Source organism: Littorina saxatilis, linkage group LG6 (assembly GCF_037325665.1).
Source record: "Littorina saxatilis isolate snail1 linkage group LG6, US_GU_Lsax_2.0, whole genome shotgun sequence".
Lineage (NCBI taxonomy): Eukaryota > Metazoa > Mollusca > Gastropoda > Littorinimorpha > Littorinidae > Littorina > Littorina saxatilis.
The window spans coordinates 14013503-14028010 of NC_090250.1; the positions used below are offsets into that span (position 1 = coordinate 14013503).

Here is a 14508-nt window from a genome sequence, read left to right on the forward strand (position 1 = left end):
TTCCAGTACAAAGGACTTAACATTTCTTACATACTGCTTGACTAAAATCTTTACAAACATTGACTATATTCTATACAAGAAACACTTAACAAGGGTAAAAGGAGAAACAGAATCCGTTAGTCGCCTCTTACGGCATGCTGGGGAGCATCGGGTAAATTCTTCCCTCTAACCCGCGGTGGGTACTGTCTTGATAATGATAGACAACGACGATGATGACAATGGTGGTGGTTGTGATGATGATGATTCATACAATTATAAAACACAGAGCAAGAGACACATTCATGCAACACAGTACAGACAGCAGTTGTTCAGTTTTACTGGGTGACTTTATTGAGACCTGGCAGGCATGGCACAATGTACACAGTGAGTGAGACGTGAACAAAGACGGCACAACGTTGAGACGTGAACAAAGACGGCACAACGTTGTGTTCACTATGCACTCATCTAGACTGACCACAAACACATCCGTGCCACAATAAAATGTTTGCCAAAATATCAACAGTACACAGACTTTACCTGTATACGGCGATCTGATAATGGAATAACCTCATCATTCAAATCGCGCTAAAATATCTGAATGTCAATTTTAAAGATAAAAAAAGAATCTTCTCTAAAACTGACTTGCGCTAAGAATTTTCCATATATATCACAAGTGTTACAAGTGTTTAACCATACCTTCCTTCCAACTTAAACCCTCTTTCAAATGAGCACAAGACTAAAAAATGTACAGCTTGGCTGTATTCTGTGCAGTTGTGGACAATGCTTGCTGACACCTGTGTCATTCAGTTCAGCCATAACATTCTTATTCTACACACGAAGCAGCCGTGCTGTTGACTTTGGCAAGTGTTCAAAAAAAATATGCTAAAATATATCCCAAGTAAAAACCTAGACAGACCTGTAGTGGTTTATATCATGGTTTTCACAGTCCAACCTGCCTTTGCGACTTCCTCTCAAACGACCACCTGCCCACAACGACCCCGGAGAAGGACGAGATTTTCTTCCAAAGCGACCACCTGTCTGATGATAAATGAGCACTTTTGGTCAGTCCTTTGGGTGATTGTTATGGATAGGTTTGACTGTATCTTGAAGTCACTAGTAACATGCATTGCTTTAACTTCCTTGAGCACCTGCTGCCAAGATTTTTTTTATTATCGCAATTTGATCCTTATTATTAGATCACAATATTATTAACAGTGGACGGATTGGTTTATCAACAACAAAAATGTTTTCTTCTGTCACAAAAATAATGATGCCTGAACAGCAGTTATCTGAGGAGTCATGTTCTACTCAACAATCATTTTACAATACTACTTCATGAGTTCAAACAGTCCTTAGGGCATGTAAAAGTTATCCTAAATTTAGAATTTCAAGATAAAATGAGTACCTGCAAAGTGCTCATTTGGGCATAACTATGCACACACGATACATGTATACTGTTAGAAGGCATCATGAAGTTGCACAAGGCCTACCAATTCCCATACAAGAACACTTTTTTTCTCTCCATTTTAAGTTCCCATACTCAGTGCATTTATAATGTTTTAGTTGAATTTTTATTTTTGAATCAGAAAGTGGTAAAGATGAACCACTGCAGTGCTGCATGCTCAATGCTTGCTGCAGTTTGTGACGGGTACTTCAGAAACTATAACAGTAGCACTTTTTTTTTTGTCCTGCAGAAAGTTATGTTAATTTTTATTCATTAAGTGGTTAGCTGAAGTTTGCAGAGTAATACTGGACGATACAAAAGTTGGTAGGGAGTATAACACCAGGTGCTTGTATGCAAACTGTACATGAACAATATGTCAGAGTATTTACAAGACAAATGCAAACATACAGGTAACCTTTCTGGCTGCAACGCTTAAATAAAACTAAACAACAAATGCAAGGGCTACTGATTTCTATGCGGGAAAACGTAAAGAAATTGTTGCAGCTGCACATACAATAAACAGTACTGATTCAAACAAAGGAAAAAAGCTTTCTGGTGGTGGGGGGGGGAGATAAATATCTAGGTAAAGATTCAAAATAAAGGGCAAAAAATCGTTGACTAAAACAGCTCCTATCAAACAACTAATGACAAGAATTAACAACTAATGACAAGAAGTACAGCGGCAAAAAATACAATGTGTCTCCATTGTGAATGATTGTCTGGAGATTTGGAATACATGACATGTTCTCACACTTGGCTAATGCATTCACTACAATATTGACACATGTTGGTCTGCAATACTTCTTCTTCTTGTCGATCACTCAGATGGGAGTGGTCTGCAATACTAGGGAGAGGAAAAAATTTGACAGGCAGCAGCAGGTCCTAAAGAGGGGGGGGGGGGGGGGGGGGTACCGCTTCCCACTAGTATTATACCTTGTTTGAATTTTTGACCAAAATATGACAATTTGATTTAACACAGATCGAGACAGCTATTGTTCTGCAAGAAAGCAAGACTGAACAATGACTACATGTATAATCAAGATCTGTGTTAAATGTCATACAGTATTTTGGTCAAAAATACAAATAACATTTATGTATCGGTCCATTTTAGTTCAAATTCTTCTTATTTTTTTACCACCGAATGCTCACAAACATGCACTCTTTTGCAGTCTCGGCCAGTTGCCTAAATAAGAGTTTAATCGGCCTCTCAAGTCACATTTTAAGCACAAAGAAGGGAAATCCTAGGTTGAATTGATACATTCAGTTTTAACTTGTGTTGGCAACATGTTCAAGAATCTCTGACAACGGCGTACAATGGTAAAACGCTTCCTCTGGCTCTGCCGCTGCCGTTCATGCTAAGGCTAACAGCTGGCACAAAGCAAAATCGGACCACAAAGCACCCTTGTACTTCCCATCATTGTCAGAGGCTATCAGTCATGTTAGGGACTTGATTCAAATTTCTGTAACTTTCAAGCGTAATAAGATGATTATTGGCACCAATATCCTGATTTGCAGAATGTGACACCACAGATTTGTAGAGAAAAGTAAGAGAGACGCGATATATACTGAGCAACAAAAGAAACGCGAAAAAATTCTGCAATGTTTCATTGACAAAATCTCGAACAATTATAGAGTTAGAATTATCAAACAACAAAAGTTTGAAGAAGGCATGTTTGACCTAGCTGTTGTGTGATTATTTTGATGCTGCGACTGTTTCAACACACGGGACAAGCAGGTTTAACGTTGACGAAGTTTTGGAGGTCATCGCGCTCTCTGGCCACTGATCGGACAATGGTGGCTTCCAATGATGTTCCTTGTAGTGTCAGTGGCTGTATTGAATCGATCTCGAAGACGTTGTGGCAGGAAATTGCGATCTTGTCTTATTTGGGGTAATCCGAAAAATCCACCGCGTTGCATAACTGCAGTGCTTCCAATGTCAACGGAACATTGCTGAAGGTGATAGACTGTTGACATATGCACGTTTAAAGCACATGCCAGTGCTTCTGGATCATCCCCAGCTTTAAATCGACCTGGCATTTTGGTGGTGTCAATCTTGGCATGCTGGCTGTTTCAAAAGTGAGACTGGCAGCAAGCGTGCCATGGTCTCTTTTGGTTGCTAATGCATTAGTGAACACATCTCACACATCAGATTTCTCCTGCTCCACTTGCACGTGCTGCGAGCGCGCATTATGTGTTTAACGTTAAACCTGCTTGTCCCGTGTGTTCAAACAGTCACAGCATCAAAATAATCACACAAAAGCAGGGTCAAACATGCCTTCATCAAACTTTTGTGGTTTAATACTTCTAACTCTATAATTGTTGGAGAATTCGTCAATCAAACAATGATGAATTTTTTCGCGTTTCTTTTGTTGCTCGGTACATGTATATATGCGTCTGACCCATAGCTTAGGGTCTGCTCCGCTTTTAGAACCAAAGTCACCCACCATCAATCAATGTAGAGTTCTCATTAGACTAGAAAAACACCAATGCTGAAACTGAGGTACTGAACACTAACTCTCGATATATCTTTGAAATACGTACAAAAAGCCTACAAGCCTTTTTCCTCAACTACTGAGCATCAATTTAGGTAAGGGGAAACAACTGTTGTTCGACCACCAGGATCCTCAATGGCTCAGCTGGTAAACAGCTATTATCAACATCCAGAGGCAGATGAAATGAGGGACACAGACACAGGATACAAGGTGATAGTAACTGAAGTGAACCAGGTCTAATACACAAAAATAAAAGAAGTTTATACAAAAACATCCTACAGTTCAGTGCATCTTTTTTTCACCAAACACGCACAGAAACAATCATAAAATTTCAATGATCACAGAATATCACTTCTTTCTTCAGGCAAAAGGACCCACAATGTAACTGACACAAATCTAAGCAAGACATCTGTGTAACATTAACCACAGTAAAGTTTAGGTTACTAAACTTTACTGTGGTTAATGTTACACAGATGTGAAACCACATCCGTGACTCAAATGGTAACTGCAGAACCTAAAAAATTGAGCCGTCTTTTGATTTGATATTTGGAAGATCTTTTCATCTCTTGGCAGCATTTTATTACAACTCTGCACAGACAATTAAAATTACATTTGTCTTTTTTTGCTCTTGAAAAAGAGTAGAACGTAATTATAGCTCAACCTCTACTGACATAGACAGTGACTCAACGTCTACTGACATGACAGCGACTCAACGTCTCCTGACAAAGACAGCGACTCAACGTCTACTGACATAGACAGTGACTCAACGTCTACTGACATAGACAGCGACTCAACGTCTACTGACATAGACAGCGACTCAACATCCACTGACATAGACAGTGAGTCAACGTCTACTGACATAGACAGTGACTCAAGGTCTACTGACATAGACAAACTAAAAGGAAATATAGTTAGAAACTACAACGCCAAAGTCAAGAAGTACTGAAATTGTATATATTTTGAATAGAAAGAAAAGCCACAAACTCTGCTGGTTTTTTTCGGCCACCTCCATTCACCACAGGAATGGATGTAAGTGAAGATGGGTAGTTAAACAGTCACACATTCAACACCATAAATGCTACAAACTTGATCAGTCAGACAATTTCAGGAAATCTAAAATGGGCAGTGAACACTGTGTACAATGCAAACATACAGGCACACACATAGGTATATAAATATATATATATATATATATTATACGTTATTTGCGTGTTTGACCAAAATATGACATTTTACACAGATCGAGACAGTCATTGTTCTCCGAGACCGCGATAGCGGTCGAGGTGAACAATGACTGTCGAGATCTGTGTAAAATGTCATATTTTGGTCAAAAACGCAAATAACATTTATGTATCGATCGAATTCCTTTCAGGTACTATGACTTTGTTGTTGTTTTGACGATTGAACGAGCACACACACACATGCAATCAAACACATAAGCTTCATATTTGGGCGTTTCAGGTTGACCGAAACTTCAAAGGAACTACAAAACACACGTCATGTACTGACTTTGTTGTTGTTTTGACATTGAACAGCACACACACATGCAAACAAACACATGACGTGTGTTTTGTAGTTCCTTTAAAGTTTTGGTCAACCTGAAACGCCCAATTATAAAGTTTTGTCGGCCTCTGACGTCACATGACTCAAAGAAGGGAAATCCAATCTCCAATCGATACATATATATACACATGGCTGCACATTTAGGTGTATATGACATGGATTGTACATGAAAGAAAAGGTACATGAATATGTACCAATAGAGAAAAACGGCAACACACCAATATCATAAAACCGTTATCAAATAATTGTCTCACTCAGTCGGTCACTGTACACAAGTGCCAATAAATCTTGTTTTTTAAAAAGAAAACAACATGAAACAAAAACAAGTCGCGTAAGGCAAAATTACTACATTTAGTCAAGCTGTGGAACTCACAGAATGAAACTGAACGTAGTCCGCCGCTAGTGCAAAAGGCAGTGAAAGTGACGAGCCTGTTTGGCGCGGCAGCGGTTGCGCTGTGCTTCATAGCACGCTTTACTGTACCTCTCTTCGTTTTAACTTTCTGAGCGTGTTTTTAATCCAATCATATCATATCTATTATGTTTTTGGAATCAGGAACCGACAAGGAATAAGATGAAGTAGTTTCTAAATCGATTTCGGAAATTTAATTTTGATCATAATTTTTATATTTTTAATTTTCAGAGATTGTTTTTAATCCAAATATAACATATGTATATGTTTTTGGAATCAGAAAATGACAAAGAATAAGATGAAATTGTTTTTGGATCGTTTAATAAAAAAATAATTTTAATTACAAGTTTCCGATTTTTAATGACCAAACTCACTTATTAGTTTTTAAGCCACAAAGCTGAAATGCAATACCAAACCCCGGCCTTCGTCGAAGATTGCTTTGCCAAAATTTCAATCAATTTAATTGAAAAATGAGGGTGTGACAGTGCCGCCTCAACTTTTACAAAAAGCCGGATATGACGTCATCAAAGGTATTTATCGAAAAAAAGAAAAAAATGTCCGGGGATATCATTCCCAGGAACTCTCATGTCAAGATCGGTCCAGTAGTTTGGTCTGAATCGCTCTACACACACACAGACACACAGACACACATACACCACAACCCTCGTCTCGATTCCCCCCTCTATGTTAAAACATTTAGTCAAAACTTGACTAAATGTAAAAAGGAGAAAATATAAATGACATGTTATCAATCTATCAAAAAGCTGTCGTTCCACAGTCACAAATTTGCGGCACCATTAACGAAGTCGTCATAAAGACATGTCTTAGTCATTACACTTCACACCACCCCATTCACTAGCACAACCACCACCTTCTCATCAGGCACACTCCTTCTCGTGAAAACAGTTCAGCTCACCATCTCAGACCTGGTGAGGCTTTTAACTGGGACAAGACCATCCCTCTACTTGGTCACAAATAACAACAGCCTTGGTGCTCTCTGTGGACAGTGGACATTGTTTGACCAATTCATTTTTTAAAAAGCCACCAGTGGCCACCAGTGACTTTTACGAAATGAATTCATCAAACAATTCCAAATCACCACAGCTAGCAGTCATGGTGTTGATTTTTGGTTCTATCTATGTCTCTGATATGACCAAATGGAGTGGTCTTATCCCATGTACAAGCCTGGCTAGATCTGAGAGGTTTTCATGAGAAGGAGTGTCTTTAAAATTCGACCACATACACACACACAATAATAGATATTATTGTAAAAAATACAAACCAACTCACAAACATTATAAGATACTAATAAACACACCAGCAGAATATAATTACATGTACATGCATTTAGTATAGATAAAAAAAATGGATCTATATATAAATACTTTAATTTCCCACGCACACACAATTTTAAGTATCTAGATCTGTTTCAATATAAAAAATGAACCATCAAAATTCACGAAGGCATGTATTTTGTATTTTATTCATTTTGTATTAGCAAAAATCAAAGTGTTAGGATCCCATTTTCTTAGAGAACACTGTCTTTCTCCCCACCGTCACCAAATGCATTGACTGGCCTGACGTGAAGGTGTGCTAAACCTAAGCATCAAGCCCACGATGGTCGATATTCTCACTGTCAGGAGATCCAGTACGTGCTCTTCTAGCAGAACATGAGTTTGTCCCTGAAAATTATGACTGGAACCAAATATGTGTAAAAATGATGCCTGTATACCTTCACACTTTGTGCCAATATTTCACTCTTGTTTGAGCGACTTCTGTCAACAGCACAATTTTAATTACGTCAACTTATAATTCAGTCTATTTCATCTCACTGCACACAACTGATCTAAACTGGCAAGTCTCTTTCGCATTCTCGCCATCACAATTTGGCAGATGACAGTTTTAATATAAGATCAGAACAATAAATGGATGTAACTCAATGAACTCGCTAGAATTTGTTTCAAGGAGACCTTCACTTGACTTTTTGCTCTAAAGTGTATGTTTCTAATGCTAATTTTGTTCCCAATCCAAGCCAAAGAAAGTGCTGTCTATTTGTTTTTCTTAACTTCAAGGTGACACAGTATTAACCAAATACAACACAAACCAATGTCCTACCAACTCAAGCTAGACTCTCTGCAACACATAAAGCCAGTAACTAAATGCTCTTGATTTCTGCGCAAAACAGTTTCCTCAGTATAAATTGTGCCTATCCCGAGTTCTCTGCCCCTTCTCCCAATTCTCTCCCTTCTGCCTTTGTACAAGTCGCTTTGATACTCCAAACTTCCCCATGACGATGAAGGAAAGCAGCGACAGGCTCTTAGGAAAGTAAAAGGATGTTCATGTGTGGGTGCAGGGAGAGCTAGAGCTCAATACTGGGAATGGTTGCGTCCAGTTTTGCTCGGCTTGAGGGATCGGAGGTCGTTGTGCCGCGGCGACGTGCTTTCTAGGTGGCTGTCCATCCCCAGCACAGACGGAACCCGCCCTTTGTGCTCCGAGCTCCCAGCATGCAGCACCTGACACAACGACGCAACACACAAATATAATTTATGTGAAGGAATGGTGGACAAGAGTGGTGAACTGTTGAGGAATTCTCGTTTCGTACCCAATCCGAAAGTTTCATACCAACGTTTGAATACCCATAAGGCAATGCTTCCTTCCACCTACAACTGGGCAACAAGAAAGAACGCTTTAGTCATCAACTGGAAATTACTGGAAAATGATGCTGCCTTATTTTCTTAATTTTTTTTTAAAGTCTTTACAATGACAATGACAACTTTTTATTTTTGAGGGTAACAGCATGCATATAAGCTTTAAAAGGGTGGGAGTTTTAAAATTGGGGTAAATGCACAGAGGTTTATGAACATAAATTTGAAAAAGCAGGGTCTCAAAAAGGTATCAGTGGAATCAATCCTGCTTTTGTCCTTTTTCACGGAATAAAGTGAAGAGTCTACCTTAGAGTTGTTAGTGTTTCTGTGAGCAAGCTCCGCATTGTGGGGACCGAAAGACATCTGCGTTAAATTCATCAGAGGCTGAAGACGTGTACCCTGCACACAAAAAGATTACACACATTCACACATCTTGATATGGCTCAGCTGGCATGTGTCAAATTGACACTACATATGAATAAAGATAAGCCTGAACCATTCTTTCAACAATTCCATAATACATGTGTATGAATTGATGCACCAATACTTTAAATTCAATGTTTTGTCAACTCTCTCTCTCTTCACAATTAGAGGTGAATATCTAAACATAATTAACAATAACAGATCCACCGTATAATAACTGGAAAATCTAGATATGTCAGAAGTTGGAAACAGTCCAAATAGAATGACAACTTGTACTTTTTTTTTATCTTCTTCTTCTTCTGCGTTCGTGGGCTGAAACTCCCACGTACACTCGTGTTTTTTGCACGAGTGGAATTTTTACGTGTATGACCATTTTTTACCCCGCCATTTAGGCAGCCATACGCCGTTTTCGGAGGAAGCATGCTGGGTATTTTCGTGTTTCTATAACCCACCGAACTCCGACATGGATTACAGGATCTTTTTCGTGCGCACTTGGTCTTGTGCTTGCGTGTACACACGGGGGTGTTCGGACACCGAGGAGAGTCTGCACACAAAGTTGACTCTGAGAAATAAATCTCTCGCCGAACGTGGGGACGAACTGACGCTGACAGCGGCCAACTGGATACAAATCCAGCGCACTACCGACTGAGCTACATCTTGGAAGCTGAGCACCTTTTAACATAGCACCTTCCACACAAGAATATTTCTGATTCAGAGTATAACAAATACTACTTTATCACAGACAGATCAAGTATTACTTTCACTGCATCACTATCAACTTAACCAACTTTCAAGTCTACAGAGTCTACAAGAAAAAAAGCAGCAAGCAGACCTCATGACCAAAATAGATTATTTCATAGATCTGATCATTACTCCACTACTCATTGCTATGCATAAAAAGTGGAAGTTACTACTGTTCTTTGATGAAGAGTGGAGAAACTGGTGTCAGGTTAAACTGCTTACATTTTAAGCTCACACGAAGCTGAGTCCTACAGCAACGGCAAGATGCAATGTTACCTCAGAATTAAGTTTGACGAAGTTCTACCAAGCATAGCTACGAATGAAAGACTTGAATTCTTCAATTAATCTTTCTCTCTACTTTAGATGAAACACACGTGAAACACAATTCTTATCAGAAATAAGATTTTCACTTTAAACATTTTGTTATGTGTGACCTGTCGTCACACATGACAAAATGTTTCGAAAATTTCAAAACTAAATTTTCATTTAATTAATATACTTACTCAACTCACATAAATGGCATTAACTTCAGTTCATTGCTAAGATATTGAAGTAGTACTCGACCCTGGTAAGGGAGGAAGTAACTCCCAAAGAAAACAAAGTCCGTAGTCAAGGACGGGAGTCACCTCCCCTACCGGTAACCCGCGCATGTGCGGTCCTACTACCGGCCGTCATTCCCCCACGGAAACACACACCTGTAACACATATAATGTTAGCGGGGATGGATGGGAGGGTATAAACGATGTGAGTTGAGTAAGTATATTAATTAAATGAAAATTTAGTTTTGAAATTTTCGATTCAATCACATATTCTTACCTCAACTCACATAAATGGCAGATTGCACATAAAGGCGGTGGGATACTCACATTAATCTCTTGGAAGTATCTGGCCTGCGGCAACCATAACTGGGAGGCAGTTGGTACCGTCCGGATGAGTGCTGGCAATGCCCCGGAGGTAGTAGCTGAGGAAGACATCATGAGTCGTCCAGTATGCAGCTTTGAGGACATCTGACATCCTTCCAGACTTGAGGACAGCTAAGGAAGTTGCCCACGCTCAAGCCTCGTGCGTACGAGGTGATCGAGGAGGAAGGACTGACTGCCCCCCCCCCTTTTGTGTCTGCCACCACTGATAAGCCTGCCTTATAAGTGTGGAAGACCATCTGGAAAACGTGGTTTTTGCAAAGTCTTTATTTCGGGCTGAAATGATCGAAATAAACAACAACTTCGGAGCTGATGCTCGAAACGGAGCGGTGCGCGACAAGTAAGCCTTAAGCGCGCGTACCGGACAGTTAGAAAGATCCGGATCGCCGGGGGCTAAAAATGTCCCGGAGAGGCCGAATGGAAATGATCGGTGAAAGTTGACCAGGTTTTTGATTCTTGGCGAGAAAATCGGGACGGACACGCAGTGAAACCGAGCCGTCTCTTTCGAAAGTGATATCCCGGTCTAGGCCTGAGAGGCCGTGGATCTCACTGCCCCTCCGCGCGGAAGCGAGCAGTATGAGCATGAGAGGTTTGCGCGTAAGGTCAGAGAGACTGGCGTCTTGTAAAGGTTCAAAAGCACTAGAACGGAGAAATTCGAGTACTAGAAGAACGTCCCAAGCCGGGACAGAAGTTCTCTCCGTTGCAGAACTGAGGGCCGCGCCCTTTAGCACACTCGCGATAACTCCCCCGAGGGAGATGGAGCGTCCAAGTTGCTTAAAAGTAACAGAGATGGCTGAGCGGCGAGCGCGCAAAGCGGACGCGGCGCGTCCCCGAGCGGAGAGCCATGCCAGATGGTTTGCGACCTGCATTGATCGCAGGGCGACCGGGACAACATTGTTAGCCGCAAACCATCGAGTCCAAGCCAGCCAGTGTGACTAGTAGACAGAGGAGGTGGCCTGTGAGCCTTCTGGCCTAAGTCCAAAAGCGAAAACGGAGGCGCCTGAGCACCCCAGTGATCTCCGAACCCTCTCCAGGCGTGAGGATCCAGGCCCTCGGGGCGATTGTGCAGAGTCCCCGTTCTGGGCTGGAAAAGCTCCCCTCGCCGGCGGCCGAGCGGGATTGGCGGGCCGCTGGCGAGCCGCATGGGGTCCGGGAACTAATGCTGACTGGGCCAGCGCGGTGCCACGAGAAGGAGATGAAGCCGCTCTAAGTCGGCTTTAGGCTGAACCCTTCCGATGAGTGGAGTGGGAGGGAAGGCGTAAGCCTCTAGCCCTGTCCAGCTGATCGTCATCGCGTCGATCTGCCAAGCTTCCGGGCCCGGAAACAGACACAACGATCGGGAGGCGACGTGAAAATCTCGTGGCGAAAAGGACGACCATCGGACGCTCTACCTGCGCCCAAAGAAGGAGGAGCGCCTGATGGGTGATGGTCCACTCCGTGTGGAGGATCTGGAAGGAACGGCTGATGACGTCGGCAAGGACGTTCAGGCAGCCGGGCAGATAGCGAGCCGAGATCAGGATCTAAGAAAGAGTCTCGCATGCTCGGCTGGACCACAGCCGAGATCGGGACCCGCCCTGTTTGTTGGAATAAGCAGAGACCGCCGTGTTGTCGTAAAGAAACAACACATGGGTGCCCTGGAAAGCGGAGAGAAAGTGATGAAAACCCAGAAAGACCGCCTCGAGCTCGAGGCGAATGTTGTGCCATAGACCGCTGCTCTTGTGACCACCGACCGGAAGTCGTGTGCGTGTCCAAGTGAGCCCCGCAGCCCTTCTGTGCTGCGCCCGCAAAGAGATGCGTGTAAGGAGGAGGAAGCGCTATGGGCACTCCCTGCAGAAGCCAAGGAGTGTTCATCCACTGAGGCGTGGTCTGCTGCAACCAGACCCCGAAACGGAACTGAGACGTCCCAGCCGTGTGACGTCGGATTCCAGACTGAACTGAGCGCCGCCTGAAAAGGGCGCGCCTGCAGTTTGTATAAACGACGTTGAGTGGGACGGACTGCCCACTCCCGTGAATCGAACACCATGCCTTGGTGCAACACCCCGGGGACGACCAAAATTCTGCCGTAAAGTCCCAAGAAGGGGTGGCCGAGAAACTCCTCTATAGCCTGCTTCCGCAGAAAGAGAAGGATTTCCGCCTGTAAAGTCTCCTGAGCGTCTGGGCTGACCGGAAACCGGAAGTTGGCCGGCGCCCTGGACGAAGGGGCTTTGCCTTCCTGCCAAGGAAGGCGGAACCCCGATCGAATCACCCCCATGCTCCATAGGCTGCTTGTCCGAGACAGCCAAGCTGGAAGAACCCGGAAGAGGCCGCCTGCTACCAAAAGGGTAGAGGCTGGGGGGGGGGTGACTGGATCGGGGGTGGCTCATTGGGGGTTGGGCTTGTGCCCAGACCCCCGCTTCCCGAAGGAAGGTTTACGCTGGTAAGGACGGGACCGTGACCCACCCCTACCTGCGCGAGACGACTGCTGCCCAGAAGAGCTGTCTGGCGCTGACGCAGAACTCCGTGGTTTGTTGCTGTGCTGCTTAAGAGCGAGTTCCGTCAGTTGCACCACATGTTGGTCACGAGTTTCCTCAGTTTGCTGCCGAAGGGCATCCAAAGAGCGTGACCCCAGCAACGCACCCTCTGAAAAGGGAGAGACTCTCAAAGAGTCTATGGTGGCCTTATCCGTCAGGCGAGAGCCGTTAAGAAAAGCCTCGCGCCTCCAGAACACCACCTGAGAGTAGAGCCGAGCAGCAAGCGTCATCTGACTGTCAGTGACCTTCGCAAGCGCCGCCAGGAGCATGGCAGCATCAGCCTCAATAGCATCGTCACGAAACCTAAAAGGCTCGATGGACGAAGCGATGGCTCTCATGAGAGACCGGATGAGCGTTTCCGCTAAAGAGGTCAGTTCAAGGGAAGAACGCCCGCTTTCCTCCAGCCCGAGTAGACTCTGTTCCGTACAAACGGAAGTCCTATCTCGGCTATAACCATCCTGCCGCAAGCGAGCCAGTTCCGGAGTCACCGGAAGTGGAGCTGTGGGCAGCGAAAAAGAGGAGAGAAGAGAATGTGGCCTGCTAGGCAGCCGCGATCTTCTTGAGTTGGCTGGGAGGCCGCCGCCTGCCTGAGCCGAGGTTAACCAAGGCTGGGCAGAAGGGGGGGCTTCCCCATGAGCAGCCAAAAGAGGGTAGGGTGTGTTAGCGTCCGCCAACACCTGAGCCATCACAAACGGGACGGAAGGAGATTCCATGAAACGGAACTTCGCCCTCGTGTCCCCCGCGCCCGCAAAGTCTGCTAAAGCAGAAGGAGGGGGTGCGACAACAGTAGAGTCGGCGGAGACACCCTCAGGGAAGTACCGTGAGGTTATCTCCGCAGCCAACTCCAGAGTAGGGCCCAGCTTATTGGGAATCCGTAAGGGGGTAACGGATTCGGAACGATCCTCATCCCCTTCCTGTTCCTCTGCAAAACCTTCCTGATCCCCATCGAAAGGAGGGTCCGGCAAACCGGAAACCCACCCATCCACGGAAGAGGAAGTGGCTAACGTCGGTTGAACAGTAGACGGAAGCGCCGCAAACTGTCCACCAACAGCACCGCCGACAACCGGAACCGCCGCGGCGGAACCGGAAGTCAGGGCCGGATGTCGATGCGTGACCAGGGACGGGATAGCAGGGACACTGCCACCGGAACCGCTAGCCCGCTGTCCTCCACCGGAAATGCCTGCCACAGCACAACCGGAAGTCGAGGACGACAACCCGCGGGTAGGCCCGACCGGAAGCCCCGAGGGGAAACCAGAGGAGCCTACCCCCTGCGAGCTCGAAACAGGAACGGCGGCAGCCGAACCAAGAGCTACAGGACGATGACCGCCGACAGAATCTTGCAGGCCAGAGCTGGACAAGCAAGACGCTGCTGCCTGTCCCCC

At 44.3% G+C, this 14508-nt stretch overlaps 1 protein-coding gene across 3 annotated transcripts in view; it reads right to left on the reverse strand.

The window, feature by feature from the left end:
• Positions 1-304: 304 nt before the first annotated feature.
• LOC138968576 (cyclin-dependent kinase-like 5) overlaps positions 305-14508 on the reverse strand; it is an 85585-nt gene continuing 71381 nt past the window's right edge. For all 3 annotated transcript variants that reach the window (XM_070341166.1, XM_070341164.1, XM_070341163.1), the window contains 2 exons: positions 8839-8931; positions 305-8400 (listed from right to left, as the gene is read on the reverse strand). In XM_070341166.1, coding sequence (XP_070197267.1) covers positions 8254-8400; positions 8839-8931 — 240 coding nt within the window. In that variant the 3' untranslated portion in view covers positions 305-8253. The remainder of the gene's footprint in view (positions 8401-8838; positions 8932-14508) is intronic.